This window comes from Cucumis melo, chromosome 7 (genome assembly GCF_025177605.1).
Source record: "Cucumis melo cultivar AY chromosome 7, USDA_Cmelo_AY_1.0, whole genome shotgun sequence".
Classification (NCBI taxonomy): domain Eukaryota; kingdom Viridiplantae; phylum Streptophyta; class Magnoliopsida; order Cucurbitales; family Cucurbitaceae; genus Cucumis; species Cucumis melo.
The window spans coordinates 1,927,869-1,949,908 of NC_066863.1; the positions used below are offsets into that span (position 1 = coordinate 1,927,869).

Genomic DNA, 22,040 nt, shown 5'->3' on the forward strand with positions numbered 1-22,040 from the left:
CTTTGGTATTAGTCGTGTTAATCAATCTCTGTTGAAATTTCGTATTTAACTGGGAGTCGTTTTATCAATTTCTTTATGAATTTAATTTTATTCAATTCAAAATTAATTTCCACAATGGTATTCAAATGTTGCCTAGAAAAGCAACCGACTACACAGCTTAAATAGTTCGGAGCTACAAAATTAAGATTCTAACACGGCTTAGAGAGTGGTCCTATATATTTTGTACATGGGATCGTCAGCTTTCTGTAGAGGCTATAATGTCCTCAATCTCTTAATCTTCAACTTCACTTACCATGTTTACCTCCAAACCAATGCCAGAACAAAGTCTCCTTTTCAAACCTGAGATGAATATAAATTACAAAGTAACTATAAAGTTTGTGTCGGCTAACTTAGAAACCAGACAATCCAGCAAAATGCTTTCTAATGGCTCTATCCTTCCGGTGATGGTCGCCGCCTCCTCTCCTTCCGCGGCCTCTGTTGCCACCTCTTCCCCCCCTGTCTGAAGCCTCAGCCACATTTGGTTGTTTACCTTCTCCTTCAGGCATGCCTGGAGCTGCTCCACTTTCCCTTTCCCTTTCCCTCCTTCCTCGTCCCCAAGTCTTGCGTACATTATCTCGTGGATCTACTGCAGAAGCAGGTTGGCTATCCTGCTGAGACTCTGTCAGTTTTTTTACTGCACCGAGGGGTAGGTTGCCTCCGCGTCCAAGTCCATATATGAGTTCTTTCTGAGCTTGAGTTACCAAAGATGCCTCATCGGAATTGGCAACTGCAACTGACCCTGCAACTTTATAACTATAATTCTTACCATCCTTGACGTAGTATTGTGGTGTTCTTCTAGATCCCCACTTTGAATTGGGAGCATTTTGGGCTGAGCTTCCATTTGTTGAGTTCGATGAGCTACCTAAATGGGAACTTGGCTTTTGACCTACCAAGTCTTCATTATCTTCTGTAGCTGTTTCTGCTATGCTAATACCAAGATCATCAAAAGAGTCATCATACTCATCTTCATACTCATATTGAGAAATTAAAGCTGCAGTTCTCACTGAATCTGCTTCATTTCTATTGTCAAGGGTCTCTGAGTATGGCACGTCATCTTTAGACTTGCGTACAAATCTGCCAACAGAAGTTGATGAAACTGAAGGGCCTTCAGATGGTAAATCTTTACCACGAGAGACTTGGTCGGTGTAGGGAACTGTTGAAGGCTCAAACAGTTTTCCTTTTCCTTTATCTTTCCTGTTAATAGCAGTTGCACTAGAATTGGGCACTGGCATTGTTTCTAAGGAAGTGTCCAAGGACTGAAGATCAGGATGAAGAGTTCCCTCAAGGATTCGTTGAATCACTTCTTCGGGATTCTGATTATAAGCTACCAGACATGCAGCTAGAAACCCACTGCCATACTCAGGGAAAAGATCCTTTATTTGACAGATTTTCGACTCCAACATTGCAGCATCCTCATCTACTTCTGATACGTGGCTTACCATAGGGGCCTTGGAAAGAGATGGATCCTTAGTATCAGACGTGGGGGTATACATAACCATTGTTGATAGATAATTAAATTGTTCATCATCGACAAATATCCATCCTGTAGGAATAGAAATCGGCAATGCAACTTATGTTATAATGTTATTTCTAGCTAGAAAAGAAAATAGAAGATTAGCCAATACTAAAATCCTATTCAGAAATATGTCTATGAACATAATTTTACGTTTTATGGCCCATTCCTTTTGCAGGCGTGGAGCAGAAAATTGAAAATTATTTCCAAAATGCATTGAGATTGTGAAATCGGCGTGATGGAAAGCTCTAAGCTTTCTTGTCTCACAAGCTAGTGGAAGTAAATCCAACACATACCATGCATAAGATTTTCTATGGTCTGATGATCGACTATTCCAAGCATGAATAGTTACTAGTCAGTAAAATAAATTGCCAATAATGTTACACTTTATTTACTTGTATATTGTAGCACTAATAAATGTTTGATCAACTTAATTTTCCAATATGTAGTAAAAATACAGCGTCAATCCAGAAAACTTACCATTGTTTCGTAAACTGTTGATTCTGTTCATTATGGAGTGGTTCTTTTCCATACGCTGGAGAAATGTTTGACCAAGTTGTTTACCTGAAGCCTGTTGCGAGATTCCATTGATTTCTCTCAAAGTTTGAATCAAAATATCTGCTCTTATGACAGGATCTTCTACATTCGCAGGGAACATCTTCATAGAGACTGGAACAGGGAGGTCATTTCCAAACACTTCGTCACCTAGATAGCAGATTTCCAGCAGGTTCCAACCAAAACTCACAATTCTTAATGCTAGCATTTTCAAACTTGTTGCAACATTAGAGATCATTTCATCTCCTTGGGGCACGAGGACAATTTGAAATCCCTGCTGTAAAGATGGAAGTAGTAAATCATGCAACCTTGCAAGCATTCCAAGCAAATCCTCATTCCCGCAGCTGCATTAACATTGATTTGGGGGAGAGAGAAACTACATATTCAAATTCAATTACAAACTTCACCAAAGGAAATCCAGAACCAGAACCTTGTATCAAATGAATAGTACCTTATTTCAACAGCAGAGGAGAAGAAAATAGCTGCCAGTCTGTATGCGGCGACGAAAGAGTCCAGATTGACAATTGCATCATTGATAAAATCAATCACCTATCCAGAAAATCAAGTTAGTGATTGCTACAATAAATAGTAACATAGATGAAATGATTTCTGCTCTTGCGCAAAGAATGATGGAAAGGAAACAAATAAAGGTTCAGCTTCTTGATCAATGTAATATACAACAAATTCCCCTCGGTTCAAGTTCACATACCTCCAAGAAGTCAGCTTGAAGCTTACCGTACCCACTTCCTCCATGGCTACTCGAGGAGAAGAGAGTCTGCATAAAAGAAATGGCGAGATTTCCTCAACTAATAAAGTTCAAATCTAGGTCTGTACATCACAATATGCACATGGAACTCCATAAGATGATACTCTGACACTGCCAGGGAAAGAGACAAGAAACTTACCTATAGCAATTGAATTCCATAATCTAGTGGGTGAGACTTTATTTTTTAACCCAAAAAACAGCACCGTTCTCTGGCATAGACATGCACACTGATGTATATACCATTCAGAATGGTGGAGCAAGAGACTAAAAAGTGAAACATGTGCTTTCTTGGGCAATATTTTGGCAGCATCAGCCATATAATACCAAAGGTCCCTCACAAATTAAAAATAGCAGATTCACTCACGAGCAATCTAACCTCAAGTGTGTGCTTGTTTGTGTAATGTTGTGTCTCTACTATTATGTATTCCTCGAGGCAAGAATTATTAACCTAAGGTTGGGAAGTCAAACTTCTGGTTTCTCGTGTTCAAATAACTCGGTTTTGCAGACCAATGGTCCCAGAAGATAGTTTTGGTATGTGAAGAATTAATTATCCCCTTTCACGTTTCTTTGCTTTGCCCTTGTTTCATATTTGTCAAAGCTACATGCTCTTTTAAAGGTTGGATTTAATCTTCTCAAGGGCTTCAAACCCCCTTGGGATCCTTCCAATTTAACCACCTTTCACTTTTCATTCACACTTTTAAGTCACTTAAAGATCCACCTTTTCAGAAGCATCAATGCCTGATTCTCCCGAAATCTCCCTTCTCTGGTATTATATAGACAATGCTTCCCAACGAAGGTGGATCCCAGCTTGTGAGGACATACCCCGTCCCCTCATCCGAATCTTGTGCCTTTCTATCATCAAAGAAATCTTTTATTTCTCGTCTTAAAAAAAAGACCAAATAACTTTTAGCTCTAACAGGGTATCCTATCACAGAGGATTTCCTGGAATATTCACTATCAACACGACATATTAATTAAAAGAAATACCTCAAGAGATGAGCTGCACCTTTCATGCATCATAGAGACAATGCTGAGGAAATGAGATATAACTGATGGTAAAGTTTCATGAATACTAGGCTGGGATTTTATAGCATTGTCAACCTGGAAAATGTTAAATGGCAATTTCAAATATCAAATCAAAATAGAAGAGTAGCATGCAACATTTCATTAAAAATAGCTAAAAATTTCCAGTCTCCTTTTTTCTTTTAACGTCTGAGAATATTTTGCTGAGATTTTAAAACATTGTCAACCTGAAAAATCCCAAGTTTCTACATGCATAGAAGCATAGCATATTGCATTCCATTAAAATGAGCTAAAAAAAATTCTATTCTCTTTCTTACCTCTTATTTCCTTTTTTTTTTAAAAAAAAAGGAAAATTATTCCCTTACCTATCTGCAGCTAAAGCATCCGTAAAGTAAATAATAATTTAAAATACAAATTTTTACAATCAAACAATCAGCAGACAGAATTTTGTATGCAGGGCAGCCTGTTCTCAATTTCCAGTGTTGGTTTGGTTTCGTAAACAATTACTCATCTGTTTTCTTGTTGGAATTATCTCTTTCCTGAAGAGATAATTGCTATAAATTATAACAATCTAATAAACTTCCAAAATCATTATTACATCTGCTAAAGACAAACGATCCACTATAACATCTAAAAATTCCACACTTGAAGTTGCAACCATATAAATGTGAATTACTTTGAGAACTAGTTTGACCTTTAATCATCGAATAGTCCAAACATCCAAATCAGCAGAATACAAAACTTTGGAGACATCACATGATCATTACAGGAAGAGAACCAATACGAGCTACTAAGAAAGATGATTACCAGTATTCTAGTTAGATCTTCATTTTCGTGACTATAAATAGCACATATATCAAGTAACTTAGGAAGATCAAGCAACTTCTTTTCCTGCAGAAGGACTATACAAAAAATTAGTGAACAACAGGGCACCACTATCACAAAATTGGTAGAAACTCAGTTTCACTGGCCAGATGATGATTCTAGGACGCATTTGAAGTTCTTCAGAATAATATATCCTCTTGATCAGACTAAAATTATTTTCAAGAAGGTCCACGTGACTCTTCCAGTAAATTGTTAGTATTTGTATAAACATGCATAAACAGTCAGCTGGCTACCATAAGAGTGTAACTAAGTCCATAACAGCTGCATCATATTTCATCTAACCAACTAAAATTTTGAGCTGCTGATCATAGCCAAAAAGTATCAGCAGTTTCAAAGTCCATAACGGGACACAGAATTTTCCTCAAGACCCAAAGAGTCTTTGAGCCTGGAGGCCAGGTGACATCGCATGTCAAATAAGGTGAGACGCACAATAATAAAAAAAATAAAATAAACAATAATAATAACGAAGTATTAGAGTGACCAAAAAAGAAAACCATACACCACACTGAAAGAAAGATCTTAGAGAAGAACATTGATGTAAAGAAATCTCAGAAGATAATATAGGGTTTCAATGAAGGAGCCTACTTCATCATTAACCATTAACCACTCTGACAGAAAGATCTTAGAGAAAACCGTTGATGCAAGCAAATCTTAGAAGATAATATAGGATTTAAATGAAGGAACCTACTTCGTCATTAACTATTGACCACACTGACAGAAAGATCTTAGAAAAACATTGATGTAAACCAATCTCAGAAGATAATATAGGGTTTAAATAAAGGAACCTCCTTCATCATTCAAGTGGATTCACGAGTACACGATTACCAGATGCAAGCCTAATTCCGAAAGCGAGAATGACTTACTTGACACTGAGCAATACAACTAAGATGCACCTAGTGGCTATCCATGTTTTTAAAGACATGTCAGATATTTCGTAGAATGTTAAAGACATGATATTCATGGTTTATTGGTAAAACCGATGGGAAAAAGATGTCATATCACCCACATCCCTATATGTATACTAATATCACAAAGAAGATTGAAATAAGTGACAACAGATCTGCTCCCGAGCACTAAATTTCAAAATACTTCTCATGAAACCCTGCGTTCCTTTCATTTATTTTTTTACTTCTTCAATGGCTTATGTTATATTTCATATGTAGCTGAATCTTCCAGCTTTCATCAGATTGGATTTTTTGTTGAAACAAATACTAAGGCTGGGTTTACAATAGTCCCAATAACTGAATAACATGATGATGTGATAAAAAGTTATAGATAGTGTTTACAGTCACGCTAAACAGTAAAGTGAGAACCATATAGCTGTACAAGGCCATGTTAAAGTAGACATAAAGAGTGAAATTACCTCCATGATCTTTCAGACTGAGGCTATCAGCAGCTCGTGCACCAGGATCCCTATTGGAAGACCTGTAGGGAGAAGGTTTTAGAGGGGAAAAAATCTGCTGTTAGCCATTCGGCTGTCCAATAATGCTCAATGTGAATAGGACTTGGTACTTTGGAGTGGAACTTACATGCGGTATAATGCCATGAAAACACGGCGGCTTAATTCATATTCTCCGACGATGACACCTGCAACTGTTCCAGTTGCTCCACGATGTGGAAAATCATACCACCTAGTCCTGAATTTTAGGAAGCTATCGAGGAATTCATGCAAGGAAGTATCCGTAGCCACTGTAAGGAATACGAGAAAAGAATCAGAACAATCAATCGGCTGGCGGACGATTACACTGTATTGCTACCTTTATCAATACATCGTAATTATATAACAAGAGTTAATGCATCCTACAAGAAACAAGCACCACCTAGGGAGCACTTTTAAGGAAGAACACAAGGAGATAATCCTTCAACACTGTTTCGATAATACCATCAAAGTATACTCAATATAAACACATGACACCAATCAATAGCAGAATCATAAAACACATGCCCACAAGTTAATGTGAAAAGCACGTGCTCAGAAATGCATTAACAAATACCTTCTCTCCAAAACTCTTTAGCACTCAACTTGAGCAGCCGAGACAACTCTCTGTTCAAAAGGTCTACGACTCTTTGAGATTCAACCGGATCCAATGCTCCTTCTTCGGCACGAAGACCAGTGGCAACAGCCTCGTCCTGTGGCAAGTAATTCACGAAACTGCCACCACTAGCTCTGCTAGATACCCAATCTCCGTTAGCACCCATTTGAATCCTACTCACTGATGGCGCGGCAGTAGAATCGGATGGGTTAGGCAGGGATTGTCTGAGAGAAGTCGAAAGGGTAGGTTTAGGGTTGGGGAGCTCATGTGTGGATTGAATTTGATTCTTTGGGATGTACTTCTTTTGGTCTTTCCTTAAACCCTTGTTTCCATCGTGGTTATAACGATTAGACATTCTGAATTCAGGTGGCTGCGTTGCGTTGGTGATCGGATTGGAAGAAGAGAGAGCGGAGTGGAGAGGAGGAAGAGGAAGAGGAATCGATTGGCTTCCTAATTTATACCTTTCTTCGGTTTTGTAATTGGTGGCTGGCGACTGCCAAACCGGACTTGGGTTCGGGATTCCAAACGACGAGCGGAATCTGGGTCTTTGGGAGCTTTTCAGAATTGAAACCACTTTCAAGTTTACTAATCAAGGTTTTCTTGAGATTTTTGTTGCAATGATTCAATGATCTTTTTGCAAATACCTTTTATGATTAAAGAACACGCTACTACATTTTATAACATATCGTGTTAAGTATGATCACGTAGTATTGACTGTGTTATGCAATCTTGCATGACTCTTTTGCAAGTAAAATGATAAATTTCGTAAAGAAAAACTCTATTTTATATGAAAAAATCTCAATTTTCCAAAATTTGAACATTTTTCACCTGGACTGATATCAAAACTATATCTTAAAATAGATGTTCTCAAAATACAACAATGAAAATTTGTTTTCAATTGTGTAATTATTGAATTCAAGCAAAGAAAAAGATTGAACTTTTTTTAATGGCAAACATGCACAAATATTACACTGTTGGGGTGAATTGCGAGAGCATATAAAATTGATGTTTGGATAACTCACAATGTAATAATAAAGTATAAAATTGATGTTTGGATAGCTCACAATGTAATAATAAAGTATAAAATTGATGTTTGGATAGCTCACTGCTTCACATGTGCATGGTATAAATAAAACTGCATGAACATTCTTGAACAGCAAACGACCCTCAAGTTGATCCCGCTACTCCTTGATAACCAAGTTGGCTTCACACAATCATTACTTCTTTGTAGGTGTAATTGTTGACTCAGGTTGTATTCTCCTCCTGAAAATTGGTTGTTTCACCTGAACAACGAATGCGTTTTCATTTCATGTTTTTTAAGGAAAAATAAATCATTTCTGAATTCATTCAAGCACTCTTAGAAGACCTTAGTTTCAAGAAAAGTGAGCACACAGAATACACAGGAAGCGACAATCCTAGCAATAACAGTCAAAATTTGTATGTTCCTTACAAAATTTACACTCTCGTCTAGCTTACAAAGATGATTACATCAACGAGAGTTGTCTAATAGTCTACATTGTCCCATTTGGCACAAGATCGCGTGCAACCTTAATCAAACCCATTCGAAGTTTGTTTCTTTGGGAAGAACCAAGGCAATCAGGCTATCTGGTGGACCTGGAGGAATTGAGAGCAGAGAACATGAGTCCTGTGAATATGGAAGTATAAAGAGAAGCCTTGTCCATAGTGATTTAGTGGCCGGTATCTTTATTACTCCAGCACAATCCCTCTGCTTCAAATACGATACAAAATCTTGAAACTGCCAAAAGATTACATGGTATGTTTGTTAAAATATACTGCATATCGCAATGAATAAACAGCCACGCTTGTATCTCTAAAACAATCAAATGACAAAGATCACAAGTCACTAGGAAAACGATTTGGAATCAAATGAGAGAAATTTGAAACAAAAAGATGCTTACTCCTTTATGGTCTCCAACAGAAGATGGGATCAGCTGACATATCTCCCTCTATAGAAAAAAATTAAAAGAGGGAAATCGTTAAAAGGGGAGATAAAAACGGTTTGCATCTACTAGATCTAAACCTAGTTTACCCCTATTCAGTAGCAATAATATTACAGGCTCCAGTGAGTTTCTTTCATCTTCTATTTTCTTTTTTTTTTATTTATTTAATCCTAATCTTTAAAAAAATTTCATTCGGAAGGATCTTCATGCACTTACTTTACTTGGTGATGTGCTGGTGAAAGTCGACTTCACATGCTTAAAATCTGTGCGTTTGGTCATATCTAATTTTGCAGGCCACCTGCACCAAGAATTAAGTAAAATTCCAGCCAAACAGATGATTAAATCAAGCAGAAAACGTAGGACCAGAGGTGTTACTCGATAGGTTCTGGACCAGCATTTAAGTATTTGCAAGCTTGGGAATCCACTCTTTGTGCATAAATTGAACAATATTGAACCCCGCTTTTACAAAGTGCTCCTTTCCATTGATACTGAACATGCTGGCTACAACTTTCTACTTCACTGGCTCCTGTGGCAGCTAGGGGTGGAGGTGGAGGGGGAGGAGAACTGGGTGGAGGGGGAATATTAGGTGGTTGTGAGTGAGGCAAAGGTGGTGGGGATGGAGGTATAGGAGGAGGCATCTCTGGCTGGGAAGGTGGTAGAGAGGATATTGAAGGTGGAGCAACAGAATGGGGGAAAACATGGTCTAGATGCTGCATCGGAGTTCCTTGTATCTGAGAAAGAGGTGTCACGGAAGCAGGTAAAAAGGGAGGGCATGGAACAGAATTACTTGGATAAGTATTAGGTATGACATTTGGTGATATTGGATTTAAAGGCAAAGGATGGTTTAAACCCCTTGGATCCCAAGAACTGTTTGGAGGAGGGTATGGGGATCGAACAAATGGAGGTGGCTGAATCTGAGGTGGAGGTGGTGGAGCAGGAGGTCCCATTGTTGATATGGGCAAGCATGGAATGGTTCCAGACACTATGTGACCACCTAAATAGAATATCAAACCATTAACTGAATAAAGTTGCAAGAATTAAACAATTTTCAACAGTTCCTTCTAATGTGTGTGTGTGTCTGGGTAGTGGTGGTGGATTTCACCTTGCGGATGATCTATCAGCACGTTTTTTTCACAAGCATCAGTTTTTCCAACCCCTATGTCAAGCATCTCCGTTTGACCAGAAGGAGCCCAGTTTGACTGATAGGAATATCCACCTTGCTGAGGTATTGCATGATTCTCGTGTAATATTCTGGGAGATGGAAGCTCCATAGCACAACTTTCATGGTTCCTCAGAAAAGGTGCTGCATGGAACCTTCCTGGTGAACTGTTCAAACAAACAAGAATATTTCATTGCAGGCAATCCAACCTCAACAACATAATGTAGTAGCAAGAAAGAAGCAAAATAAACATGATAAAAAAAATCCCAAATGCTTTAACAAAATAATCAAAGGTGAAAAACAGTCAAACTCCTAGTTCTTCTAGAGGAGGAGGGGCCTGAATTCCATGCAAAGGAAAATTCTAGGGCAACCACTAAGAATAAATAAAATGAAAAAGCTCCTGAAACATAATGGAAGTATCTTCTACCAAAACAAAACAAGAGAGAGTTTATGAGGGACAAACCTGAATTCTATTCGAAGGAAAATTCCAGGACAACTACGGAGATTCTTCAAGATGGTGATAGCAGCATCTACGCTACTGCACTCAACAAACCAACCACAGCCCACCTGTACACTTGCTCGAGTCATCCTCACAACAGACCCAGTATTGCTGATGGCAAGATTACATATCTTCATCAATTCTTCATCAGTGACAAAAGGAGAATTACAATTTGGAAAAGAAACCCAGAGAGTGCTAGTAGGAGTTCTGTCTTCTTCCCTCATTGATGTATTGCAACTTCCAGAAATGTAGTTTTCAAAATAACTTGAATTTTGATTGATGCTGTATTTTGCACGCAGTGTATAGAGCAAGGAAGATAATTCTGACATTCTTGACCTGAAGTTAGGACTCTCTGGTACCATTGGTGCATGAGGCGACCCAATCATACTACTGGGCATGTTCCCAGGATTGTTGCTTCTCATGTTACCACCACCAGGGGCACAAGCAGATCTTCCTCCATCTAAATAAGGAGGCGCAATATTCATTTGTCCTGCATTTGGTGGTGTCCAGTGAATATTCTTTTCCCTTCGATGTTGTCTGAGATGTGCCATTACAACTGCAGCTTCTTCCGGAGTCTCAAATTCCATCAGCAATGCTCCCTCGTTGCCAAGATCAGAGACCATGTATGGACCCTTGTTAAGTGCTTTCCTTGTCTCATGCAGAATCTCGTCCTTCATCCAGTAGCTCAAAACATTTCCGACATAAACATGCAAACTGGAACCAATTGCAACCCCGTGGGTGGAACCCCTAGTTCCTAAACCAATATCCATGAATTTTACACACCATTGAAATTGTCCGCGCATATATTCACGTGCCCTTATGGCATCAATGATGTGACCATACTCCACCACTGCAAACCTTTTTAATGGAAAGAAGAAGAAATGTCCAATGTAACCAAACCTCTCAAATTGATACCTTATGTGACCTTCAGAAACCTCAGGGCCAATAAGGCCCACCCATAGCTGTTTGGAAGCAGAAAAGATATCCATGGCTGATGAATCTCCATCAGAAAACCACAAATTCTGACAAGTTGTAGAACTACATGGCACCGATTGTTGATGCCTAGGAGGCACGAGATCATTATTGATATCTCCAGCAGACAATCTCTGAGCAGGAAAGTTGCGGTCAACACCTGAAACTTGATTCCCATCAATTGAATGCTTTGTACATTCAAAAGAATTGTGCTGCAGGTCTAATGATGTTTTTGCATAAGACAAATGATCGTGCTTGCTCAAAGGATCCTGCGACGGGGGCAAACTCCCATGTAGCAAACCTCCAGGCTCCTGAACATCAAAGGCCATGGATCTCAAGCTGCCAGCATCAAAATCAGAACACGAGGTGTGCTTGCAATCAAGAGGAATTGACGAAAAATGCTGACCACTAACTTTATTGTTGAAACCATCTTCAAGGGAGTCACAATGTCTCAATTTTCTCCTTTTATCAGATAGTTCCATGGAAATTTCACCTCTATTACGAGTAGAATGCTTCAAGGAATCAGACATTTCCTCGTCTATATTTATTTGAGTATCTTCATTGTTCATTAACTCAGAAAATGATTCAAAAATTCCCTCCAGAGCAGATGCTACATCTGCTAAAGCTCTAAAGGACGGCAGGTCACGGAGCCTCTTATACTGTGTAAACATCCAGTTTCGAAATGATTGATCTTTCCCCATAACCTGCATTCAAGAATCCCTAGTACAATGATACGTGAATGAGAGGGAAAAAAGGACAAAGAAGTCTTGCATTATTAACCATATGTGAGAGTATATTCCTTCAGGTAATGGACAGAGAAAGAAGAGGACAAGTAGTTAATCTACCAATAGGCGATAGCTAATGGTTACTTAGAATTCCAGTCTTCACCAGTGATCATTAAAGCAAACCAGGGTGCTAGTGAGCAGTAGTGTGTAAAAGCAATCAATCAATCAAAACCCTAAAAAGAAATACCCATAGTAGACTGATTTTTGTCTGCAAATATGGTTGTTAAATGTGATCGTGCTTCTTTAGAGCCAACATTTCTTCTAGCATAGCCTTATAACATTGTGCTAACTCTCTTCTAAATATTTGATACATGGTTAAACCATAATTTTCGTTCATCTCTTACACTCAATGGTATAAACCTGTCAACCACACTGTTCCAGCCTCAGATAATTTCTCCAACTATAACATCTTTTAAGAGACCAAACTTGATAAATAAAAAACTTTCAGTGAAGGCAAAAATACACAGCCATGACAGTGGAGCCTAGAAGATGATTGTCTGAATGTACAAGGATGCAGAAAATAATAATAATTTAACATAAAGAAAAGATCATTGTAGGCATTACCAAGCTCAACATGCAGTTTCTTGAAACAGATGATGCATCAACGGATAAGTGGCTACTGACTGAAACTTGTTCCTTGACATCATCTTTGCAGTCTTTCGGGCTTGTCTGGTTCTCACTTCTTTTATCCAAATGATGGGTGATGTCAACATCCAGCCCAAGCACAATCTGATTTAAGAAATACTGCCCGTCCTTGTGAATTCCCTCGGCGGCCATGTTGAAAAGCTCAAAGCAAGCTGCAGCTAAGTTTTTAGGGTAATGAAAAAATATCCAGAGGAGACTGATAGCACGTAACTTGGATAGTTTAATCACAGGCAAAATATTTTCATCAGTATACTTCTGCTTTAACTCCGTGAAAACATCTGCAGAATCTTGAATTCTAAGAGCTTCTTTATCTACAATCTGAAATATATCTTTTCCCTCAAAAGATGACACAAAAAAGGTGAAAGCATTCTGAAAGACTTCAAAGCAAATGCCTCTGATGACAGATGACGTAGATGCCTTAGACATGACAGCAGCACAAATATCAACTAAACCAATAATACAAGCCCTTGCTGTCTCAAACGCAACATTATCAACATCCTCCCCATTATTTATTATTTCCAAGCTCTGATTGTGCATATTGATGATAACTCTTGTCGCAGCTTCAAGAGCAGTCGGGCAATGAGGAGCGTATCGAGGAATAAAGTCAGCCACAATACGCTTTACACTGGTGCACCCTGCAAATTAACAGGCACATAGAAACTCAGATGAGATAAAGGCCCAAGGGCAACAAATATGACCAAGTACATTCTTGGGCTATTAGTTAAGATTTGAGCTAAATGTCTTACATTTTCATAAAACAAATTTCTAGTCCGTTCATTTCCTAACCTGATTCAAATTCAACACTAAAAATGCTGTCAGTTGCTTGATGGATCGCACTCTCGTAGGACACTTATAGCAGTATGGGGCAAAGTAACACCTAGTTTGGGATAGTGGTGGCTGTGTAGATAATTGTATCAACAAAAGCATAGAGGTTAAAATGAGAAATTCTTCTTCTTTTCAAAGAACAGAGAGTTGGGCGATGGTAGAAGTTAGAGAACTGGGTAGTGAGAGGTCCAAAGGCAAAAAAGAAAGAAGTGTTAAAAGCATTGACATGTGGTTGGGCAAGATGGAGAAGGAAGGGTTTCTTTATTATAAAACTTTTATCCGAAAAAAGAAATGAAATAATAAATAGGCATACAAAAACCAAACCTACAACAAGGGAGCCAAACTAAAGAAAAAAGGGCTTCAGCTATACAAAACAATGTCTAATAGAGTAATCGAAAGATCTTCATAACTGAAACCCACAAGAGAGAAATATGAAATCCAAAAGTTTGTTATTCCGCTCACCCCAAAGATCCCACAATAAAGTACACCTTGAGAAACTAAAAAAAAACAACCTTTCTCATGAAAGGGCAGATGGAGGAGAAACTCCTTGCTCATAAAAGTAAAAGATCTGGGACTGGCCAAAGCTGTGATTTGCAGGAGCATTGAGAGTTTGTTGTATTATCAATCTAGGAAACTCTGTGGAGAATACGATGAAGTAGTGAAAGGATTAAATGGAAATTTTTGAAAGATATTTAGAAGAGACTCCGGATATTTAGGGAATCCACTCTCAAATGTTACTGTTAATTAGATTCTACAAATCAAAGAATTAAAAAAAGCGATCTGTGATTTTTTGTGGATTAATGTATGATCAGTTTTAACAGAAACAAAAAAAAAAAGGTTCAAAATTGTCCCAAAATCACATAGATGGTCTTCAAAATCAGTCTAAAACGGTGCTTAAACGGCCTCCACTATGCTTATTACTCCTGTTTTAATTCATTGTCGAACAGACTTCATATATGGAAATTGACGGAAAAAATAATTTTAAATACTAAAGCAGCATCAGAAAGTACTCCGCTGCATGCATATAGACACAAACCCGTCTTATGCCGTTGCTATTTGTTAAGCATTTTCTTGATAAACAAAATGCGAGCGTTAAATCGAATCAGCACCTAAAGTTTGGAGGTGTCATTGGTTTCTAGCCTAATTTCAAAGTCTACAAGCAAGAAATGTGAACTCTCCAACATTATTCAAATGCTTCAAATATATAAATTGCTATAAGGAAAAAAAATACCATGTCCTAGCACACACAAGAGGCGTTTAAATTAAAAAAAAAAAAAAAAAAAAAAAAAAAAAAAAAAAAAAACGTTCTCTTGTCTCTGTGTGCGGTTGGAACCGTAACAATATCGTTCTCCAGTTCTGAAGTGTTGGGAACCCTAATTCGATACTTTAGATATTGAAATTCAATCCTATGATACTGGAAATGATATAAAATGGAAAGAGGGAGGAAGAGAATCGAACTCTAACCTCTCGAAGCAGTGATGAGAGAAAGATAAGCCTGCTCAATATCAGGTGTGGGAGCGCCCTTCTCTTTCTGAGAAAGGAAAAACCTAATTCGCTTAAAACATTCATAGACGCTTCTAATTTCATCTCTGTTCCTTCTCCTGAGGAGAATTTCGGCTTGGGAGAGCTGAGGTGGAGTGGAAGGCGATGGAGCGATGGAAGTCTGGTCCGTCGCTGGGATTTGCGGTGGCGGTGGCTGAGGCAACTGGGGAAGTGGGGGCGGTGGTTCTGGAGCGGCTGGTCCGTAGTTTCGCCGCTTCTTGAGAGGCTGCTCCGCCGAGGCCATTACCCACTGCGAGAGAGGAAAGAGGCGCGCGCGGTCTTAAGATAAATTTGATGACAGTTAGGGTAGGAATTCGAAGTGCCTTCTGGGCCCACTTTGCCTTTCACTCACTTCTCCATTTCAATATGATTTCAATTAATGGTGTTTTTAGAAAGAAGTCTAATGAATTAAATTAAATACATTAACTTAGTATAATTAAGTTAAGCATGAAGAAAACGACGGTACACGTAACAAAACATCAAACTATTTAACGACGGTACATGTAACAAAACATCAAACTATTTACGGTTCGGGTAACAAAATCCATAAAATTTTCATTTTTAAATATTTCAGGTTTATCTTTCCTATTTATTTCTTTCGCAATTAGTCTTTTTCTTCTATTTCTTCTCTTTGTTATTCATAGTTATTTCGTTTTTCTTTTTTCTCTTTTTCTTTTCTACGATTTCTTTTCATCATTATCCGTGTACAGAAAAAATAGCAAAATATAAACGATCATGTAAAAAGTAAACAATTTTGTAAAAAGAATAAAAGATTATGTATAAAGAATCTTGAAAAAAAAATCATAGATTGGAGTAGTAAATATAAACGATCGTTTAAAAAAACTAAATGATCGAAAAAATAAACTAAGTAAATGATCGTGTAAAGAAATCTATCTGGTAACAAAATAATTAAAAAAATCGTCTATCAAATTTAATAAAAATCATTTAGATTTTGGTCTCCAAATCTAAACGATCGTCTAACAAAATTAAATGATATAATTGAAAACCTCATATTTACACGTATAAATTGTAGTCATATCTAAACGATCAATAACCAAACCTAAACGATTGCAAATATAGGCGCACGTTGTTTACAGTGTGGTTGATGGGTCATTTTTTATATTTTACACGGTGCCTCTGTGCTTTTTCCATTTTCGACATTATTCTATAGTGTAAATATTTTGCGGCTTTTTTATATTTTTGAGAAGAATGTATTGACTAAAATATTAAGGTTTGATTTGGTAATTATGTCTTAAATTTGTAACTAATGTCTGATACATTGTTCACTTAATTTTTTTAATGATTTACGTAAATCATTTGTTAATAATGGGATGATGCCAATTTCAATCACTTTGAGATATTTCATGTATCCTATTGAGGTCACTCGTAGGTTCTGCAAGGCCTTCCACAAGATTACTAAGTCTTCTATTAGTCTTGCAGAGGTTTTTCATTGTCTTCCATGTGACTCTCGATCGAAATCTTTCGTGAGTAGGTTTTCAATAGTTCTTTAGTTCCTCACTATCTTTCTTGTGCCTTTTGAGACGATCCTTCGTGAGTACTACCGATTTTCCTTATAGATACTTTAAGCCTCCACACCAAGCTCTTCATAAAAAATTTTAGCAATGTCTAAGCTTTCTCGTGTGTTCTCAAATTTCCATTTAACCTCCCTTGTATCTGGGTTCTTCCATGTAGTCGCAACTCACGTTTGCCTCTCTCACGAATCCATTAATGAAGAATTCAACCCTTGTTGACTCATCTTCACATCTTCAAAGAAAGAAAAGAGAAAATTGAAGTGCCCCTCCCAGCTTTCTTTCAAAGGAAAATAACGAACGCTCCTATTTATTTATCCTTATCCATAACCATAAGGGTTGGAGCGCCATTCATAAACAGTGTAAGTTACGACTTACGTTTTCGAAAAGAGAGATTTGACTTTGACTTACTGGCATCTACTACAAAAAGTAATCTCTTTACTTCTCGCCACTCTGTCTTTCTACTTAAGCTTAAGGCATCTGCGACCTTGTTGGTCTAAAGTGGCAGACTGACACACCATATCAATTTTTAGACCTAAGCCTCATATCATTCCAAATTATTCATCTCTGCCCTTCTCAAATGGTTGATTGAAATTTAATTTCAAGCTATGTTGTACAATATATAAGATGATCAAAGCAAAGGGCATTACACTTTAAATTATTTTGTCTGAGTAAACTATCAATTTCATGCATGTTTTCTGTATAATATAATATATATATAAAAGTCAATGGATCATTCAACCAACTTTTAGTTCTTTAATTACAACAAAATTTCCACTCGTCTAGGAAAGAGATTCATTGAAGATATCGATCAAGGTATCATCATCAATGGTTTGTTATACAAGAGACATTTCTTTAGTATAGCCAATGTGAACTTCACTTCGAAAAAGGAAATATACAGAATGTTAAATAATAACTATGGGGTAGTATTTATCATATTTATAAAATGAACAAAGGAAAATTGGGAGGATTTTTTTTTTAATCTCATTCCATTTTTAGTATGCGGATTTTTGCATTTACTAAAATGTGGGAATTAATTGAAGCCGGATATGAAAAATTACAAAGGGGTGATTTTGGTTTTGGTCATAAAATTGAAGAAAGCTTCTGCTGCAGACCAATATCCATCCCATTGTAAGCAATTGGTGCATACATCCACAACTCATCAGAGCTCAAAAGCTGCATATAAACAAAATAAAAACCCAACAAATAATCATTTGTCAATTCATTTAAAGAGATAATAGTGAATTACGCAAGTGAAATTTAATGAACAAATTAGTACTCCATAAATACCTTTATCTGAAGCTGCAGAAATTTAACATAATGAACTGCTTCCTCAAGCATTGTGCTAATATCAACCTGAAAGTTCACCACCCCATTATTAATCAACCTGATCATTTGAAAATAATATAATACATGTAATTATATATATTTGGTTTATTTACCTTTGTTCCATTAGGGACAAGTTTCTGCAGAATTCTAAGGCGTTCATTGATTCTCTCTCTTCTCTTCTGCATTATTTAAGTTTAATATTAATCATTACGTCTTTATAAATAGATATAAAGCAAATTTTCTTATAATATATATATATATATATATAGGGATTTAATAGTAAAATTGAAAATATGTACCCTTGCGTAAAGGCTTTGTGGATCAGTTGCTGAGCCTCTAGTGGCTCTAGTTTTGGGTTTTGGTGAAGCATTATTATTATTGTCATCCTCCGATGAGTTATCGCTGCTGCAACTGTTCATATCACACGACGACCTTCCATTTTCTTGTTCTTCTTCACATTTCCGCCGCCGTGTGCTGCTCACTTTTTTTGATTCTGTGCCTTTCTTACTTTTGATCTGCACCTGTTAATTATTATTTTAAAAAAATGAAAAACTATTAAAAGTTACATTTGATTTAATTTTTTTCAACTATAGATCAACTTCCAAAATCATTAATGAACACAAAAGTTGATTACATGTCATTAATCAATTCAAGTTTAGAAAGAGAAAAAAAAGTTAAGATTTACTTACATTATTTGAAGTGCGAATTTTCTTATTGGGTTTGATGAGCTGGTTCTGATCATGATCGTGATCGTGATCGTGATCATCAGCAGCAACAATGGATGATTTCCTTTTGTGGTGGAATAAGGGATTATCATCATCTTCATCTCCTACTCCTAGGTGGGTTTGAACAATATCCATGTTAAGAAATTTATGATCTTCACTAGAAAAGCCAGTACCACTGATTCCTTGCAGCAAAATGTCAGCACTAGAAGCTGAGAAAATGGACTCCAAATTCTTATTATCTTCATCAATAATTGACATGGACATATGATTATGACCATAATAATCATCATAGGCAGCAACAGCAGCAGCAGCAATACAAGGAAATTGATAATGATCAACAGTACCATTAGAATAATCCAAATTAGAACAGAACCAAGCTGCATGATCAGCCATCAAACCTGGCGAAGTAGTAGGTTGAGGATCAATATTAATATGCATAAAATCAGGATCTTCTAATGATAAAATTGAACTGCATAAATCCCATTCTCCAGCTTGATCTCCACTCATACCTCCAAAACAATCCATCCAAAATTTAATCTGTACGAGGATTATTACTTATTTGTTTTGTGTTGTGTTTTGTGATGTGTGATACCAAAAGAACTGGAAGGGTGTGGGTTTTTATATGCTATTGTGCAACGGGACGACACAATAATAATTGACTTGGATTTTTTTTTTTTTTTAATATTATTGGGTTTTAGGGTTTGTAAATTAACTAATACTTAAATCAATCATTGTAAATTAAATGGATATAGTCTGAATTCTAAATATGACTGATTAATCGTACGATCAATTGGCCAAGTTCATGCAATCATAAGCTTAATATAATAAAATCGACGGGAATGAAGTATTAATATTCAAATACACCTTAATTAATCACATTTTTAGAACAACATTACTACAAAATCAGCTTAAGAGAAGGAATAAGAAATCCCCGACACAATGAGGCATTGTTTTGTTCGGCCACCGTATGTTAATGATCCCATCATACATTGAAATAAATAACAAAAAAATTAGAATTTCGTGATCTTTATAACTTATTTTTTCTATCATCAATTCTCACATTTGTTTAATATACAGTGTCATCCCGATTTAATAATAGTGAATCCAAAAAATACTACTGCGAATAGCTATTTGGAGGACTATAATGTTGGTGAGAGACACCGCAATCTCTAAATTGTAAAAGTATATCGTGACTAACTATTATTGTAATCTATAGGATATTTTTAATTGGGCTTATTTCTAGTCGACTTTTTTGTACTCCTATGCGTTCAATCAATATCATTTTGGAAGATAATGAGGGTGTTAAGAAAATGTTTATCTAGTTGAGATATTCAGATATCTAAACCTTACGTATTGTTTTCTATTAAAAAAAACTAGTTTATTGAGATAGTCATATATGATATCTTGAGTATACGTTGAAATTTGTTAGAAACATACAACTTTTTTCAAAGATTTTTTTTTAATCAATATCGGTTAACCAAATTCATGGTGACCATATATATCTATGATTTAATATCTTACAGATTTCCTTGAGATTCAAATATTGTAGGATCATACAACTTATTCCGTAAAATTATTCGAAATGCGGGTAAGCTTCCTCATACACTCACGGGTGTGTATATATATAAAAGAAAGATGATTTTCATGCAATAAAAATACATATTTATAGAGAAAAGGCTCGTAAATAATATGACATTCTAGAAAAGATTAAAGAATGGCTTGGAAATGAAAACCAAAAGAGTATATTTTAAATTTAAGATTTATTATAAGTATTGATTAATAAGTATACTAAAAAAAGTAGTGTTGTGGGTGAGAGAAAACAGATTAAGAAGTGATTAAGAGAAATAAGCATGGATATGGGGTTTGTATTAATGATTAAAGAGTTGAAAATTGTAAGAACGTGGAAGTTTTTTCTTTAATAAATATTTATTGGGAATATATGGAATGAAAAAAGACATAAAAATAAGTTGATAATGAATAAAAGAATACAGCTTAGATGTCGGTTACGTCGTGGGGATGAGTCTGAAGTGTTCATTTGAAAAGTAGCGATCAATGATCATAAAGCCCAGACAACATCACCTTCAACATCGTTCTCTGTCTCCTAATTTCTCATTTGATTAATCAAAACCACAGCTTTGGTGTTCTTCATTATATTAATTAATGCATGGTGAGATGTAAACATCATCCAATTCTAACCCTCAAACACACACAATTAAAAAAAGAAAAGAAAAGAAAAAGTATAAATCATACATACATTTTGAAAGAGTTGGTTTCCACTCTAATAGACCTAGAGTATGTTTGGATTGACGTAGTTTCAAGTGTTTAAATTAAATACTTATAAGTTGAGATGTCTTTGTATTTTTATTATGATTAATGCATCTTTTGGTTATGGAGTGAGTGTTGGAAATTAAAAGTGTCAACCTAAATGAGATGTCTTGGTATTACTCATCATCAACCTCTTTTGTCTCGTGAATATTATTAAAAAAAAAGCAAATGGTTATAAGTGAACATTATTATTCCATTTGATTAGTTTATAACTTGTTATTTCATTGTAACCTACCGTTTTTATTTCTATTATATTGTTTGATAGTATGAGGTTTCATCTCAAAATTAATTGACAATGAGAAAAGTAGTTCATCTATCTTATAAAAAGTGTCAGTCTCCTTAATTTTTTCAACGTAAGACTCTCAACATTTCAACAAATATGATCCTTGTTCAAATTCCTTCGCATTATATTTCTCTTTTCTTATAAACTTTTAGTGAAAAACAATATTTATGAACACTTTTAAATTAATCATGAAAATGGACAAAGTCTCCATGCTTTTTAATTCATGATTAGTTTAATCTTTAGTCTTTCAATTTTCAAGAATATGGAAAAGGTTTATTGAACTTTATAAATTGTTTAGCTTCCTTTGATATTTTCAATTTAAAAGTTGTCCTACAATTTTTTTATAGACCCTACTTCTTTAATTATTATATATATCAATTCAAAACTTGACTTATTTTATTTTTTAAATTGTAAGTGTGTATTTTATCGAATATATTCTAAATATTTACGATTGAAGAAGCACATGATATAAATATACAAAAAAAAAGTAATAATTGTAATTAAACAATAATACGACTAAATTGGTCTAAAATCTTAATAATTTCCAATTTACATAATACATATGGTAACAATAACATATATAGATAGATAGCAAAAAAAAAAAAAAGTAAAGATGTTTAGAGGTGAAAGTAATTTCTATAAACTTG

General features: G+C 35.9%; 3 protein-coding genes across 4 annotated transcripts; all 3 read right to left on the reverse strand.

The window, feature by feature from the left end:
- Positions 1–68: 68 nt before the first annotated feature.
- Positions 69–7,555, reverse strand: LOC103493893 (uncharacterized). Of its 2 annotated transcripts, XM_017045802.2 has the most exons (9): positions 6,776–7,555; positions 6,311–6,470; positions 6,145–6,206; positions 4,704–4,798; positions 3,861–3,974; positions 2,817–2,882; positions 2,559–2,656; positions 2,033–2,451; positions 69–1,582 (listed from the first exon to the last, which is right to left on the reverse strand). In XM_017045802.2, the coding sequence occupies exons 1-9, from the start codon at positions 7,167–7,169 to the stop codon at positions 390–392; spliced, it is 2,601 nt and encodes an 866-aa protein (XP_016901291.2). In that variant the 5' UTR covers positions 7,170–7,555; the 3' UTR covers positions 69–389. The 2 variants fall into 2 exon arrangements, with proteins under 2 accessions (XP_016901291.2, XP_050943828.1); XM_051087871.1 differs by lacking the exons at positions 6,311–6,470; positions 6,776–7,555 and having other exon boundaries at positions 4,704–4,787; positions 6,145–6,194.
- Positions 7,556–8,148: 593 nt separating this feature from the next.
- Positions 8,149–15,491, reverse strand: LOC127150329 (uncharacterized). The gene is made up of 8 exons (XM_051087870.1): positions 15,125–15,491; positions 12,755–13,470; positions 10,398–12,109; positions 9,878–10,101; positions 9,151–9,769; positions 8,992–9,073; positions 8,734–8,781; positions 8,149–8,570 (listed from the first exon to the last, which is right to left on the reverse strand). The coding sequence occupies exons 1-8, from the start codon at positions 15,444–15,446 to the stop codon at positions 8,367–8,369; spliced, it is 3,927 nt and encodes a 1,308-aa protein (XP_050943827.1). The 5' UTR covers positions 15,447–15,491; the 3' UTR covers positions 8,149–8,366.
- Positions 15,492–17,448: 1,957 nt separating this feature from the next.
- LOC103493599 (transcription factor RSL2) lies at positions 17,449–19,292 on the reverse strand. Its single transcript, XM_008454418.2, has 5 exons — positions 18,750–19,292; positions 18,360–18,581; positions 18,174–18,239; positions 18,022–18,087; positions 17,449–17,907 (listed from the first exon to the last, which is right to left on the reverse strand). Exons 1-5 carry the CDS (start codon positions 19,290–19,292, stop codon positions 17,815–17,817), a joined length of 990 nt encoding a protein of 329 aa, XP_008452640.2. The 3' UTR covers positions 17,449–17,814.
- Positions 19,293–22,040: the final 2,748 nt, after the last annotated feature.

What these genes read in the sequence shown, in the direction of transcription:
- LOC103493893 (XM_017045802.2), bottom strand. Translation starts at nt 7,169, where the DNA reads ATGTCTAATCGTTATAACCACGATGGAAACAAGGGTTTAAGGAAAGAC. An exon ending in TTCATGGCATTATACCGCAT is followed by an intron (nt 6,207 to 6,310) that starts GTAAGTTCCACT and finishes TTCTCCCTACAG; the next exon opens with GTCTTCCAATAGGGATCCTG. An exon ending in GGTGCAGCTCATCTCTTGAG is followed by an intron (nt 2,883 to 3,860) that starts GTATTTCTTTTA and finishes TCTTTTATGCAG; the next exon opens with ACTCTCTTCTCCTCGAGTAG.
- LOC103493599 (XM_008454418.2), bottom strand. Translation starts at nt 19,292, where the DNA reads ATGAGTGGAGATCAAGCTGGAGAATGGGATTTATGCAGTTCAATTTTA. An exon ending in CACAAAGCCTTTACGCAAGG is followed by an intron (nt 18,240 to 18,359) that starts GTACATATTTTC and finishes TAAATAATGCAG; the next exon opens with AAGAGAAGAGAGAGAATCAA. An exon ending in TTCTGCAGCTTCAGATAAAG is followed by an intron (nt 17,908 to 18,021) that starts GTATTTATGGAG and finishes GTTTATATGCAG; the next exon opens with CTTTTGAGCTCTGATGAGTT.
- LOC127150329 (XM_051087870.1), bottom strand. Translation starts at nt 15,446, where the DNA reads ATGGCCTCGGCGGAGCAGCCTCTCAAGAAGCGGCGAAACTACGGACCA. An exon ending in GAAACTGCATGTTGAGCTTG is followed by an intron (nt 12,110 to 12,754) that starts GTAATGCCTACA and finishes TCTTGAATGCAG; the next exon opens with GTTATGGGGAAAGATCAATC. An exon ending in GCTGGTCCAGAACCTATCGA is followed by an intron (nt 9,074 to 9,150) that starts GTAACACCTCTG and finishes TTCTTGGTGCAG; the next exon opens with GTGGCCTGCAAAATTAGATA.